At 44.5% G+C, this 14,401-nt stretch overlaps 1 protein-coding gene across 11 annotated transcripts in view; it reads left to right on the top strand.

The window, feature by feature from the left end:
• Nucleotides 1-14,401, top strand: part of mycbp2 (MYC binding protein 2) — a 69,544-nt gene that overhangs the window by 41,056 nt on the left and 14,087 nt on the right. For 2 of the 11 annotated variants that reach the window (XM_080497992.1, XM_080497989.1), the window contains exons 41-55: nt 47-134; nt 260-309; nt 527-699; nt 902-1,046; nt 1,183-1,389; nt 1,715-1,770; nt 1,842-1,957; nt 2,197-2,294; nt 3,187-3,303; nt 3,870-4,010; nt 6,300-6,524; nt 7,509-7,641; nt 7,739-7,864; nt 10,504-10,683; nt 12,725-14,362. In XM_080497992.1, the coding sequence (XP_080354118.1) occupies nt 47-134; nt 260-309; nt 527-699; nt 902-1,046; nt 1,183-1,389; nt 1,715-1,770; nt 1,842-1,957; nt 2,197-2,294; nt 3,187-3,303; nt 3,870-4,010; nt 6,300-6,524; nt 7,509-7,641; nt 7,739-7,864; nt 10,504-10,683; nt 12,725-14,362 (3,493 nt within the window). The remainder of the gene's footprint in view (nt 1-46; nt 135-259; nt 310-526; nt 700-901; nt 1,047-1,182; nt 1,390-1,714; nt 1,771-1,841; nt 1,958-2,196; nt 2,295-3,186; nt 3,304-3,869; nt 4,011-6,299; nt 6,525-7,508; nt 7,642-7,738; nt 7,865-10,503; nt 10,684-12,724; nt 14,363-14,401) is intronic. The other 9 variants (XM_080497994.1, XM_080497991.1, XM_080497990.1 and 6 more) reach the window with 7 other exon arrangements.

Here is a 14,401-nt window from a genome sequence, read left to right as displayed (position 1 = left end):
AAATGTGATTTACCATCCTGACAAAGCGTTTTTCTTGATATTTTAGGGTATTATCCAGTTGGAGAAAGAGCTGGCCTACCTGGGTAGCGTGTGTGCTGCAGCTTTAATGAAGAAAGACCTGGCCCTTCCCATAGGTATAATGAACAAGTCTAAGGAAATGTAGAGGGGTATTCTAAGAAGAAAAAAAATCAATGAATATGTTTTGCAGTATCACATGAATAATGAGGTCTAAAATGCTTTTCTTTGTTTTCAACTACAGGGAATGAATTGGAGGAGGACCTTGAGATCCTCGAGGAAGCCTCTCTTCAGGTACACCAGTAGATGGTTATATAGAGAGACGGTGTGTTGTAACAACAAGATCTTACACTGCAGCCATCTCACACTCAACCAGCTGACCGATACTCTTCTGTCAGTGCGGACAAAATGAATATGCATCCTTTGGAAAATGGCAAATTTAAGTGAAGTTATCCCACTTATTCGATGAATCTTCAGGCCTCAGGTGTACATCTCCTTTGCTCTCGCTCAGGTATGCAAGTCCCACTCAGGGATATTAGGGAAGGGTCTGGCCTTGTCTCACTCTCCGACCATCCTGGAGGCCCTGGAGGGGAACCTCCCCCTGCACCTCCAAACCAATGAGCACTCTTTCCTCGAGGACTTCATCACCTGTGTACAGAGCTCAAGTGGAGGACGTCTGGCCAGGTATATTTCTCTACTTGATTCCACACAGCACTGCTTGGCTTGCCGGAGCTCAACGTAGAGTACATGACCTCATGAGAGCAAAATGTGAAGGATGTTTTAATTGGAAATTGACACTTTGCTTTATGCTTGTAATTGAAATCGTAACTTACAATTTTTCACATATTTTTACCAATCTTGGATTGACCCTTCACTTGTATTCCAGGTGGCTCCAGCCAGACTCCTACGCAGATCCTCAGAAGACGTCTCTCATCCTGAACAAAGACGATATACGCTGTGGGTGGCCGGCTACCGTTGTGGTACAGACCAAAGACCAGTATGGAGATGTGGTGCACGTTCCCAACATGAAGGTCAGTGTTAATTAAAACTTGATGATTTTTTTTATTTTATTTTTTTCAAATGATAAAGTGAAAACTTGAAATGCAAATTACCCCCATATTGTTCTTTTCATCTTTCCAACTTGTTCCCGGTCGGTTTGACGTCTAGGTGGAGGTGAAGGCAGTGCCTGTTTCACAGAAGAAGTCGATGCAGCCGGAGAACGTGAAGAAGCTGCAGCGCCTCCCTGGAAGCTCCTCCCCTTCCTCCTCTGGCCCGGACCTGACCTTTGGGGGTCTACCCATGCCCAAGCTCGAGGCCACATATGAACCTATGATTGTCAAAGAGGCGCGATACATTGCTATTACCATGATGAAGGTCAGAATTATGTTACAACTCTACCAGATGTGATGCTTTGCACATCTTACAGTTCCACCTATAGGGAAATGACAGAAACTTTCACCTGCAGATGTGTTGCCAAGTGTTCTAGCAGCTTTTGTGTGTTTAACATTTGATTTATTTAATTATTCAGCTGTGGCTTGGACTTAAACACATATATTGATTGTTACATGTATGAACGTTAAACCCTGAGAGCAGAAATATTGACTTGATGCACTGTCGAGTTTTCTAGCGTTTTAATTGAACGTTTTTTTGATCTTCATTATGCTTTCATCTTCACGCTTCCACTTTACATCTGCGCTAGGCCTACGAAAACTACTCATTTGAGGAGCTGCGCTTTGCTTCCCCCACCCCGAAGAGGCAAGTGAGATTAGACGAAACGCCTTCGTCAGTGAGACCCAAAGTACTTATTGATCGTTTCCCCCATACAGACCCAGTGAGAATATGCTTATCCGTGCTAACACTGACGGAACGTACAGCGCAAACTGGACCCCCGGAGCAGTTGGTCTCTACACAATCCATGTCACCATTGATGGCATTGAAATTGGTACGTCCATTTAAACGGCAATTTTATAAATCCCAATTTTTTGTTTTTGTTTTTCTGAAAAGCTGTAGTTGATATGTATCCACACTAATTTTCACAACACAATCAAATTAGTATTCACACTTGTTAATTTTGTTCCATGAATTCAAATTAATTTACACTTACTTGGCCAGAAAAAACCTTACTGATTTCAGAACATTTTTAACAATTAGCGATTGAGTGTTTTGTAATTTCCTTTTCAGATGCTGGGCTGGAAGTTGAAGTCAAAGACCCCCCTAAAGGCATGATACCACCTGGAACTCAGATGGTGAAGCCAAAAGCTGAACCTCAGCCTAGCAAGGTGGGTGTGTTCTTGCAGGCGGCTGGTCGAAGCATGGAGACGCTCATAACCACACTGAAATGCATGCATGCCTGCAGCTGCGCAGTTCTCACAGATTTATTTTTTTTTCTTTGTCATGTGTGCTTGCCAATACCAGTTTGCCACCCTTTAAACTGGCTGAATTATGCAGCAGTTTGGCATGAGCTCTAGAACAACGAGCTCCCTCTAATGTGTTTGCGATTTATAGGATTGCTTATTGTTCTCAGTATTTTCCGTCGCACCTCGGTGCGGTCTTTTGGTGGGATGTCCTGATAATGAGGGCGCGATCGAAAAAACAATTACTTGTAGTTTGCCTGGTATATGCTGGTGGTCATACAAGATAAATGGGCGAATAAATAATCCACCTCTTCAGCAATAAGGTGATTAGGAAAGTGCATTTTTCTTTCCTGAAAAATAAGCGAATAAAGTGTGCTTTCGGACATGTGCAGCGTAACGTTGTGTAGCAACGTGTAAAGGCTGAACAGATACCAGCTACCGATAAGAGATTGTTGCCCTGTAGTTTTTTTATTTCAGTAAATAAAAAAGAGATGTCTTTGGACTCAAACAAACCGTCACACTAACATGAATCTCGCTGTCATTAATTGAAGGTTGTGGTATTTTTCATATTGCATTTTGGGGGGAAACAAGCAACAATGGGCACATCTGATCCCCCCCCAGTTCCTTTCTCATCTCCTGCTCTGCGTCTATGCGAGCTGGTGGCAGCAGACTCGGCGTGGGCTAAAGCATGCTCTCCCTCTCTGACCTCCACCTGGTCCTGCTCTCTTTCGTCTCCTGCCGCACTTCTTGATGATTTTCTTTCCCCCCTCTTTGCTCCTGCCGCTCACTGTCTCCATCTCCCCTCTGCTTCTCTCAGGTCCGCAAATTTGTGTCCAAGGACAGCGCAGGCCTGCGTGTGCGTAGTCACCCCTCCCTGCAGAGTGAACAGATAGGCATAGTGCATGTCAATGGCACCATCACTTTCATTGACGAGGTAATTTACTTAAGCTCAGGCAGTCACGATGTTACAAAAGTATCCAGGCAGGAGCTTCACTGTCCTCTTTTTATCTCATTTCTATTTTTCCTTTTTTCTTCTTTGGATCAATAAACGCAGCATTTGAATTCCTGTGATTTTAGAGTTTATTGAATTTAGGTGATTTACATGTATTTTATGTAATAACCTCTGTCAGTGTTTATCACTACTTTATAAATTTATTGCTTTTACTATGTGTTGCTTCATACTCTTGCGAAGCATTCTGAGGCTACATGAAATCATTAAATACGGTGTTCTCTATTAATCCCAAAGGCTGCGATGCTTTAAAGTCTGAACAAAAAAAAAAAGTGTTCGGTCATGTGGCATTGTGTCTTTTGGTAATAATAGTCACACGAGTCCCAAATATTTTTCTCGCCGTCACCTCAAATTTGAGTCTCTGAATTGCTTTCTTGCAGCCTCAGATGCTGATTGTGTGGACGTGTGTTTATACGAGGACGTGGCTCTCCTGTTTCCTTAGTAACAGGGTGGCATGGCCGCGCTTTGCTCTGTTGCTTGTTTTCCCTTAGATCCACAATGATGATGGTGTGTGGCTCAGGCTCAATGATGAAACAGTAAAGAAGTATGTTCCCAGCATGAATGGGTACACTGAAGCCTGGTGCCTCTCTTTTAACCAGCACCTGGGCAGGAGCCTACTGGTCTCAGCTGACGTAAGTAGAAGGCACCCGGAGTGGTCTGACTCGGGTTAATGATAAGCGCCCCCCCCCCCTGCACTACTCATCTGGGGAAGAGCTCATCTGTGTTGTTTAGTAGCAATGGGTTTTCAAGGACTTACTTGTGCTTTGCACCCACTCCCCAAAAAAGTCCTTGAAGCATGGTAAATCATCAAAAACACAATGGCCGGGGGTTTTCTCCTGCATGTTATATCGATCGAAGCAACACTTGAGTAAGACACCTTCACTAACACACCGAGCAGAGGGACAGCCGCTGGGAGTCTGCATGCAATAACTCGTGTTTGAAGGCAAAAAACCCAAAACAAATGTATCCTTGAAATCATCATGTTTTCCGCTCGACACTCTGAAATGCTCACCTGGCCGGGTCGCATATGTGGTTGCATTAAAGTGAACCCCAATGCAGGGATTGACAGATCAGGACATTTGCAGTCGAGGAGGAAATTGTATTTTATCTTGGAAGTTGATTTCTTGACACTCTTTGAGTCTTCGTTTCCCTTCTCGATCCCGATTCATAAACTGTTGAACATGGCAGCATGTGATTCTATGGGTTGTTCCAGAAATTGCTCCATGCCATATAAACTGCCATAATCTGCGACGGAATCGAATTAAAAAAAATAAAATAAAAATTTAGCAAGGGCATCAATTCAAGAATTAAACTGTAAACAAATGAGCAGATGATGGGGCAGTTTTCTGTCATGAAGCAATGAGTGGTCCACTGAAGGTTTGAGTGGAGAATTGCACCTCTATTCTCAGTTCCACCTCTGCATTGGGACGCTTTAGGTGCTAAGAGGCTTCCATGTAAGGTCTCTGTCCGAACAGCATGACACACTACATCATCAGAGCGGGGGAATTTTTTTGGAAGTGTTTTCATTTTTCTTTTCCCCTTCAAGTATGTATTTGCGTTATTTCTCAAGTCATTTGGTCCTGGATTTTAAAGAAGCACTCTTGTTTGGGGGTAAACCTGTAAATACCTCAGCAAAAATGTTTGGGTTTATTTTGTTTGTTCGTTCTAAATCCTTTTCAATTCTCACTTGATTTAAAAGTGGTCAAAATCCTCACGGCTTCTTTTACCAATGCTCCTTCACTAACCCAGCCAATCTGTCACAATCTCTCCTTGTCTAATCCCTCTCTCAAATAACTTGTCCTGGGAACAAACCGGACGAGTCGAGCCGATTTGATTTCTTCCAAAAAAATGCGTCAAAATCTTCCCCTTCCTTTTTTTTTCCTTTTTTTTCTCCTCTTTCCCTGTGAGTTGTCTACTGTTTCTTGACTGTCTCACAATCTGTTGCTCAGAATGTCTTTAATGCTAGCCAAGGAGTCAGGGATATCGGCTTTTTGTCGTGGACCCCCTTAACTATATTCCCGCCACAGGTGAGTCGTATGGAGGAGGGAGAAATAGCTCGACTGGCCCCGTGCTGACCGTCTTGTTATTCCATTTGTCTTGTCGACCCACGTCGTGCCACTCTGTCCTCTTCCGAGAGCGTTTTACTTCAGGCACATAGGACATAAAAATGTCCTGCATGGTTGTGTGTACAGTGTTCATATGGTGCGTCAGCGGCTCCTGTAACGATCTTCACCAGTTATTCTTTCAGCTTGTATGTTGCATGGGATTGAAGACACTAATGTTAAATCTACTGCATGAGGTCTTTTTTTTTTTTTTATTTCTTCGTGTCACAGCATGCCTCCCTTTTAGATTGTATAGAAATAAGTTGATCTTTTTGAGGGAGTTCGTCTGCTGGTTTTTTTTTTTGTTAATAGCTGCATCACTGTTTTGTTTGAATGGAATAATTTCACATCTATTGAGCCGACTTCAATCTGGAATTTTGAATATATGGGGGCAGAAAGTACAGTTTATACATATTACTTATTGTTAGAGATATTTCTCCAGGCTTCTGCTCAGTTACCGTAACCTGCCGCCTGTGTGTTTATATTTAATTTCTCAGATACGCGAGTGGTTATAATGTCTTGGGTCTCAGACTAGAAACATAATTAATATGTTTCTAAAATCTGTTGGTTTAAAACCTTAAAGACCAAACATGAGAACATGTCCAGTTGAAGACGCAGTCTTTTTTTTGTAACGTAACCTTCCCAACAACAGAGACGCGACTGCAGTGTTTAGTCCCCGTTAGTCTGCTAAACGTTTGGAATTCCCCTCTGGTATTTCAGGGCTCAGTAGTCTGAGGCCTGAGCTGGACTCTAATGTTCTTTGTAGACGCTCCTTTGTAGCCGGACACTGACTCTAATTCATCCTCTCAACTCTTGCAGGAGGTCAGGGGCCAGTCGGAGGAGAACGTAAAGGAGGTGAGCAGCTGCCCTTCCCACGAGGCCCCCATTCGGGTGCAGAGCAGGGCAGGGCAGGGCGGCGGCCCGGGGCTTTATAAGGTAGTGAAGACCGGCCCCTCTGGTCACAACATCAGAAGCTGTCCAAACCTTAGGGGTATCCCCATTGGAATGTTAGTACTTGGCAACAAGGTCAAGGCCATAGGCGAGGTACGCACTCACCCCAAATAATGCACTGTTGTTTTTTTTTCTTGTTTTGCTTTTGTGGTTGGAGTTGAATAATTCAGTCTGTTTAGTAATGTACGATAGCTGATATTTCTAGACATTGGCCTTAAAATTGAATCTCTCTTTCAAAGGGGTATACGTCATCTGCTTCTGGGTGTGGGTGTGTGTTCTCTTACCTTCCCACTTGTCGAGGTCTTATCGACCGCCGTGGCTGCAGCCTTCTTTTTCTTTTTTTTTTTGCGTCCTTACTAATTCCAGTTTGTCTGTAAATACACTGCAGTTTCAGGGTGTCGCAGTCGGTGGAGGTCTGATCACACAAATGCTGGTGTTTTTATTCTTCTGTGCCTTGACTCTTCCTTTCTTGCACTCGTAACAACTCTCTGTCAGTACACTTTGAACACCGAGCTCTGGTGACGTGGAGCCTCCCCCGTTTTGGTTCTGAACCCGTCTTTGGCTGCTGTGGTGTGTCATGCTGTTCACTGGTTTCCTGACCCTGTACTTCAATGCCCTGTGTGGATCTGGGAGATGCGGCCTGCACATACTAATACCTCCATCTGTGTCTGTTCTCCCAAAACGATAATATTTCAGGGAGTTGCGAAAACACAACTTCATGCATTTACCTTTCACTAAGCTACCCCTTTCTTAGAGTAAGTTTTAAATTTTTTTTCCAAATTTCAGCTACATGAGTTTTGTACAGCGGTGCCTGCTGATATATAAAATCAATACCATGTGATCTACTGCTGTGTACTTCCAATCCTTTTTTTTTTTCAATGTGTCAATCAGATAAAGCCGAATGCTTGCATGTCAATGATCTTTGTAGAGCGGTTTGTGTTATGTTATCGTACGTGCGGTAATGAATTCTGTTGTCAGAAACGGCTTACGATGCTTCTGATAATCGGAGACTGACGACGTGTTTTTTGTGTGGCGACTATGCGTAAGTGTGGATAAAGAGTGTCGTTTGTGTATCAGGTGGTAAACTCAGAAGGCAGCTGGGTGCAGCTGGATAAAAACAGCGTGGTGGAGTTTTGCGAGAGCGACGAGGGCGAGGCCTGGTCCCTGGCCAGAGACCGCGGCGGAAATCAGTACCTTCGTCACGACGACGGTAAGCCGCAGCTGGACCTCCACGCTGAAGCCGGGTAGAAAATGGAAGTCTTTTTTTTTTTTTTATTGTGACTGCATGATCCAAATTGCTTTTGCAGAGCAAGCAGTGCTCGACCACGGGAACCAAACCCCCCCACCCAGTCCTTTCTCCGTACAGGCCTTTAACAAAGCCACGACTTCTAATGGGGCCCAAGGCTTTGACTACGGCATCTCCAACAACAAAGGTGGGCTCATCTTGGTTGACAGTGTATTTCAACACAGGACGAATTGAATAGTTTGCACATTCTGTATATCTGCTTCTGTGGACGTCCACTTGTTTCTGTGTTTCTAGTCTTTACCTTTTAATGAGAGAAATAATAACTTGTAATTCTACTCCATCTTAAACTTCTCTCTTTCCCTTCCCTTCATCATTCCTTGCTTTAGCGACATCTCGCAGCTCACTGTGTGAGACATACTCATTTCAGTAGAAATTAAGACCCTATTAACTAATCCTCAGTTATCCATATATATATTTTTTTCTAGGTAGTGTATTCTTTCTCTTACAAAATAAGAGGAAATTAAAACGATCCATTATCTATTTAACGGATGCTCTGTGAAGTATACGTGATTCACTATGAGTCTTCAAATTCGCAGATCCCATCTGTCATCTATTTTTTTGTTTTTCTGCATGCTCTTTCTTGCTGTAACTTTATGCCTAACATCTCAGCCATGTCAGGCATGTGTCTGCGTGCATGGGCCAGTCAGTGTGCTTCTGGTCATTCGGATTACTGTGGGCTTTGTGTCCAGTTTGGGTGGAAACTGGCTTAGAACACCCCCCCCCCCCCCCCCCCCCCCGTGCACCATGTTTATTTAGCGCCTTTGGAAACATTTGATCATTCACTGAAGCACATTTTTTTTAATTGACAATATAGAATGTAACCTGGCTGAATTAATACATTCTACTACACAAGAACTACGGTTGCCAGAATGTTGAACGTGTGCCTTTGTACCTGAATATTCATCTCGGTTTTCTTTCATAATGGGTTGCTGAGTCGAGCAGTTGCGCCTTGTTGCATAAAGGATAACATATCTGTCGATCGCACAGTGCAGAACTAAAGCAGTGGTCACTCCAAGGGTCGAGATAGTGGCTGCAACTTACGTTATAGTTACTTGCAGTTATATTGTGTCTTTGTGAGGTCAAATAAATGGCTGATTCCCGATAACTTGCTTTTAAAACTTCAATTATTCTGTTCGCCCAAAGGAAAGTAGGACTGTAGATGAATCTTCTTGCCTTGTGGTGGTCGGATGCTTTCTCAAACCGTCTGCATTATGATTGCCGTCTCAGTGAAATTGGTCAATATTTGGAGTCAAATTGAATTAAGTACCTCATTGCTTATTGGTGGTATTAAGAGAGGCAGTAACATGGTTTGAGTTGGAGCAATGGATGTGTTCCTCTTTCTTTTTAGTGTCACAGAAGGTCGATTTTGTGTTGGTGTAAAAGCTTCTTGTTTATTTTAACAAGAGCCTTTTTTTTGTCCATCCCTGATATTTTTTTATACCACATAATGCCCCGGTTTATTTTAGTTCATGAACCTCTAGCTATTACTGAGTGTGTACCACTGGTTGTTTGCTCTGTGAACTAATTAGGGAAGTAATATTGTCTCAGTTATACTGATAACAAGGTTGATCATCATGTTTCCATTCTGCAGCCAAAGTTTGTATTTTATGCCCTCATTCAACCTTCAAGCTTCAATATATCTCCTGCAATGCCCTCGTTGTTGACCAATTTTTTTCCGAGAGGCTGTGAAGAAGTTAAATGCAGTGGTTGGTATCACATTTAGGATAAGTGAACAAGTCACTGAATGTTTTGCCAGAAACGCGTATCCAAACGACTCCTGTTATGTTAATTGTTTTGGTGTGATTTAGTTAAACTGTTGGTCACATGACTGGTTATCTGAATCTTGTGGCTTCCTGTCTGATTAAAAACCTTTGAGCAATTCTTGGCTTTGTACATATACTAGATTTTGATGGAAGACTTTTTGTACTTTTGAAGAAGACATTGAGGCTTTCTAAATAATCTCTTGATATGAACACTCTCACCCCCCCTCCCCCGTCATACCTTTTCTACAAACAGATTTACATAATTGGAGGAGATGCTGGTACTATGGGCTAGAAACTGGACCTGTAGCATAGCTGCTTTTTACATATTTCAAGTTTAGGTGAAGTTTAATAGTAAAGAACGTGGTTAAACTTGTCAAGTTTGTCTGGTTTTAATAAACAAAACAAAAGAAAAACAAAAAAAAGCCTCACTCTGGGACGAGTGCCGCCACCGACACAACGATGTGTGTCGGTCAAGCTGAGTTGGATTAATAACAGGTTCCTGGTATGCTTGTGAATCTTCTCTCACCCCGGCACGAACCCAAGAGCCGCATGCAGGACTTGATGGACTTTAGAAGCGCTGTCCCCCCCCCCCCCCCCCCCCAACTAATTCAAAGGACGGAAGCATTTTTGCTGCCGTTTTCACATCTTGATCCATTTCTCTAAGCTGCCGGTAAGCTTTCAGCTGGTTAAAAAAAACCCGATCCTGCCACAATTGTCCCACATGCATTGTATTGTACTTAGTGCAGCACGATGCATTGTTGTGGAAGCATGAAAAACAACTGGACGACTGAGAACCTTGCTCTCCGCACCTCTTGAGATCCGGGATGCCCATAGTCGCTCCTCCCATTCTGTACATCTATTGTAAATGTGTCGGATGACTAAACAATTAATCGGAAATGAACTGAGTGACCTTCACCCCCCCCCCCCTCCACCCCCCCTCTGGAATCCTCAAACCGTAGTATAAGCTGTAGTTTCTCCCATTCCTCTGTCTCCATGTTTGCAGGTGACCGGTTGAGTGCCATACTGAATTCCATTCAGTCTGGGCCCTTCCTCTCAGCAGCTCCCTCCTCCTCCGTATTTGAGCAAGCTGCCCAACCTCCCTCCTCCTCCTCCCTTGTCCACAGCCCATTTGTGTTTGGACAATCCCCCTCCCAACTGTCTCAGGCACAACCACAGCTTCTGAGTAAGTCTGTCCTGCTTTCTGACAGCGCTTGCTTGCACAGGTGTCGGTCCGATTACGTTAACTTTCTTGTTGTTGTCGTCTGTACTCTGCATCTCATGGGGATATGGTGCAGCAGTCATGTGTGACCCATAACACTAAAGTTATGTCCTTACCAGTGCAGAACTATCCCCAACAAGCCAGCACGTCTCTTAGCTCATGTTTAAATCTTGTCGACCAAAAATGAATCAAGTGACTACCTTCAAGAAGTAATCCGTGGGCATTTTCACTTGTTTTTCACAACAAGATTTCAAACGAAATTCAAATAGATTTGTATGTTTGTGCCGTGAGCTCAAGAAATAGACTGAGTTGCAATTTTTTATTTTTTTTTTGCTTGCTCTGCTTGCTCAGTGTGCCTCTTACTTTCCTTTTCATCTTCTTCATTGCTGCTTTAATTATAGATCTGCATTCTCCATGTTTGATTAACGATTTGCTTCATTCTCCACCTCAACCAGCCCAGAGCGTCACTGCTAGTCTCGACAACAATAGTTTGGACAAGTTCATAATTTACATGTCATTTGTTGCAGTGAGCTACTAAAAATAGCAATAATGTCATATTAGTCATTAACATATATAACATGTGTTCCCTGTTGAATAATCCAGGGGGACAAAATAAATATAGAAGTATAAGTTACAAGAGGTTGTCTTTCAACTGGATCCAAAATACAAAATGTCTCGGCACATTTTTTTTTTCAGGATGTGCAGCACTTTTATTTCCTGTCAGTCTGTGTTTCTGCATTGGGAATTTCTGTCTACTTTCTTAATTTTCCTGTTTTTCATGGAGTCTTAGAGGTGTCATGAAGGGGAAAAAACACCTTATTGATCACGTTGTAATTTCAGATTACTGGCAGTTCATTAGTTTTTTGATAATAGTACCACACCTCTGACTTTGAGCAGTTATTGTTTTGGTTTTGTTTTTAGGAGGAGTTGTGGCTTTTCTTCCTCTACAACATGGAGGCATAAATTATTTAAATGTTTAACCAAATTAGGTTTTTTTTCTTCATACCACTAATTGGGCTCTCTAATTTAGTTTCGTCTTCTTTGAGTGTCTGTCTGTCTCTGTCTCTCTCTCTGTCTCTGTCTCTCTTTGTCCGCCTCCTATCTGTGCATCTTGTCAACATATTGTTCTTTTCCTTCTTCCGCCTCCTTGACTTGACCCCATTTTGCCTCTCTGTGCTTTACTTCCTTTCTTCTTTTTTTTTTTCTTTCTTTCTATCTTTCTCCCTCTGTGGTGGCCTCCTTGCATTCCATGTCTCGTTGGTTTACCTGCTCCACTGTTTTCCGCTGTAGATGGTTCATCACGCGGCCTTGCTTCTCGCGAGCGTGTGCACAAAAGCAGTGTGTCCGTGGCCGGGCATGGCACTGCTCTCTCATCTCTCGCTCTGAGGCAAAAGGGTGGGTAGTCGCAGCATGCATGCCTCCCTCAGACCGGTCAGAGGGTGGGTTCGAGCTCAGTGTTCTCCGTGGAGGATAGAAAGCTTTGTGGGCTTCTTGTCATAGTGATGAGATTCGAAGCAGAGTAAGGCCCGTCACAACATAGTTGAGGTTGGAACAAAGATACGTTTCAGAACTTTGATATTTTTCCAGAAATCTTCAGTATTTTTGCAGTTAATACACGAGTTCCTCGCTTGGTGTCAAAGCCTTTTATCAAGTATTAGTAGGAGTGGTCTCTGGACCGGGCTGTAATCCATCTTTCATTAGCGCTTCCATGGTCCACTCACTATTATCATTCATATCAGAGTTTGTCAGAGAAAACAGTGAATAGTGACGTACAAGTACATAAATTTCACATTTCCAACCAAATAAGCAAATCACTGTTGTCATTTACATTAATAAGTAACATCGTTCATCTTTGGGACTTTGGTTGTCTTTCTGCTTGTCATTTCATTTTGCTATCTCTTTCTACATTACATTCTCTTCTTTCCCTTCAGTTAAGTGTTGAATCAACTCTTGCCACATACGATGCCCCATATGTGTTGTGACAATGATTGTTGTTAATGTTTAGGTGAACGAGGGAACGTGATGTCTGGAGCACGGTCCATGTCTCCAGGCTCCAAACACCGTCAAGAGAACCGCGCCTCCAAACAGGAGAGCTGGGGAAGTCGCTCATCCGAACAGGGCAGGATCAAGACAAATGAGGGGGAGCTCTCGGCCAGCGAAGCGCTCAACCTGCGATCGGACACGGCCAAGCTGAGGTCCGACTCCCACAGTCGCTCCCACTCGCCCAATCATAACACTCTGCAGGCGCTGAAGGCGGATGGGAGAACCTCAGGGAATCGGGCCGAGTCTCCAAACCCTGGCTCCCGCTCCTCCTCTCCAAAGCAAAAAGGGGTGTCGTCTTCAGGCAGGTCGAGTCCCTCCAGCGCCTCCTCCCAGCATTCCTCCTCAGCCCATCATGACAAGAACCTCCCACCCAAACTGAGCCCTTCCTCCAAAGCCCGGTTGGATCCTCCCAGAGAGAGGTCGAAGTCAGACTCGTACACTCTGGACCCCGACACACTCAGAAAGAAGAAGGTTCCCCTCACCGAGCCACTTCGGGGCAGATCGACCTCCCCGAAACCTAAACTTTCCCCAAAAGATCCAAATCAAGGGGTGATCAGTAACGCCGAGAACCGTGTTCCTTCTCCGCACGTGACGCAAGAGAACCTCCACAGTGAGGTGGTGGAGGTTTGCACCTCCAGCGCCCTCCTCTCCAACGAGGACGTCAACGACGAGAACGTGGAGGCCCGTAACGCCGAAGAGGGCTCGTGTAAGGTGCACTTCAGCATTGGCAAAGCCCCCGTCAAAGAAGAACTGGAGAGTCGCTCTTCACCCAAAGTTAGCCGCAAAACCTCCAGCAGACACACGCGTCCCAAGAAGGACAAATCTGGGCCTCTGTTTAAAGCAGAGAGCACGTCAAAGGTCACTGAGCCGGCCAAACAGGCCATGTCTCCCTCCGTGGCCGAATGTGCTCGTGCGGTCTTCGCGGCATTCCTGTGGCACGAGGGCATCGTTCACGACGCCATGGCCTGCTCCTCGTTCCTCAAGTTTAATCCAGACTTAACCAAAGAGCACGCGCCCATCCGGAACTCCCTCGGAGCACAGGGCGCTGAGGAGAAAGAGAGCAAGCTGAAGAACCGCCACTCCTTGGAGATTTCCTCCGCACTGAACATGTTCAATATTGCCCCACATGGCCCCGACATCTCCAAAATGGGCAGCATAAACAAAAACAAGGTCCTGTCCATGCTGAAGGAGCCTCCACTGCCTGAGAAGTGCGAGGACGGAAAGGGAGACTCCATTTCCTACGAGATGACTTCTCATCCCTCCATGAGGGCAAAGTCGATCTTGCCATTAACATTGCAGCACTTGGTAGCATTCTGGGAGGACATTTCCATGGCCACCATCAAGGCTGCAACTCAGAACATGATCTTCCCCAGCCCAGGCTCCAGCGCCATCCTGAAAAAGAAGGAGCACGAGAAAGACGGTAAGAAGGCAAAGAAAGAAAAGAAGAAGAGGGAGAAGGCCGAGGTGCGTCCCAGAGGGAACCTGTTTGGAGAGATGGCTCAACTTGCAATGGGCGGCCCAGAGAAGGACACCATCTGTGAGCTGTGCGGGGAGTCCCACCCTTACCCGGTCACCTACCACATGAGACAAGCCCATCCAGGTAGGAACACACAAGTGCTCTGACCTGCACACCGTTTAA

Source organism: Blennius ocellaris (assembly GCF_963422515.1).
Source record: "Blennius ocellaris genome assembly, chromosome: 6".
In the NCBI taxonomy this organism is placed as follows: Eukaryota; Metazoa; Chordata; class Actinopteri; order Blenniiformes; family Blenniidae; genus Blennius; species Blennius ocellaris.
Note: the sequence above shows the minus strand (reverse complement) of the source record. Positions and strands in the feature narration are given on the sequence as shown.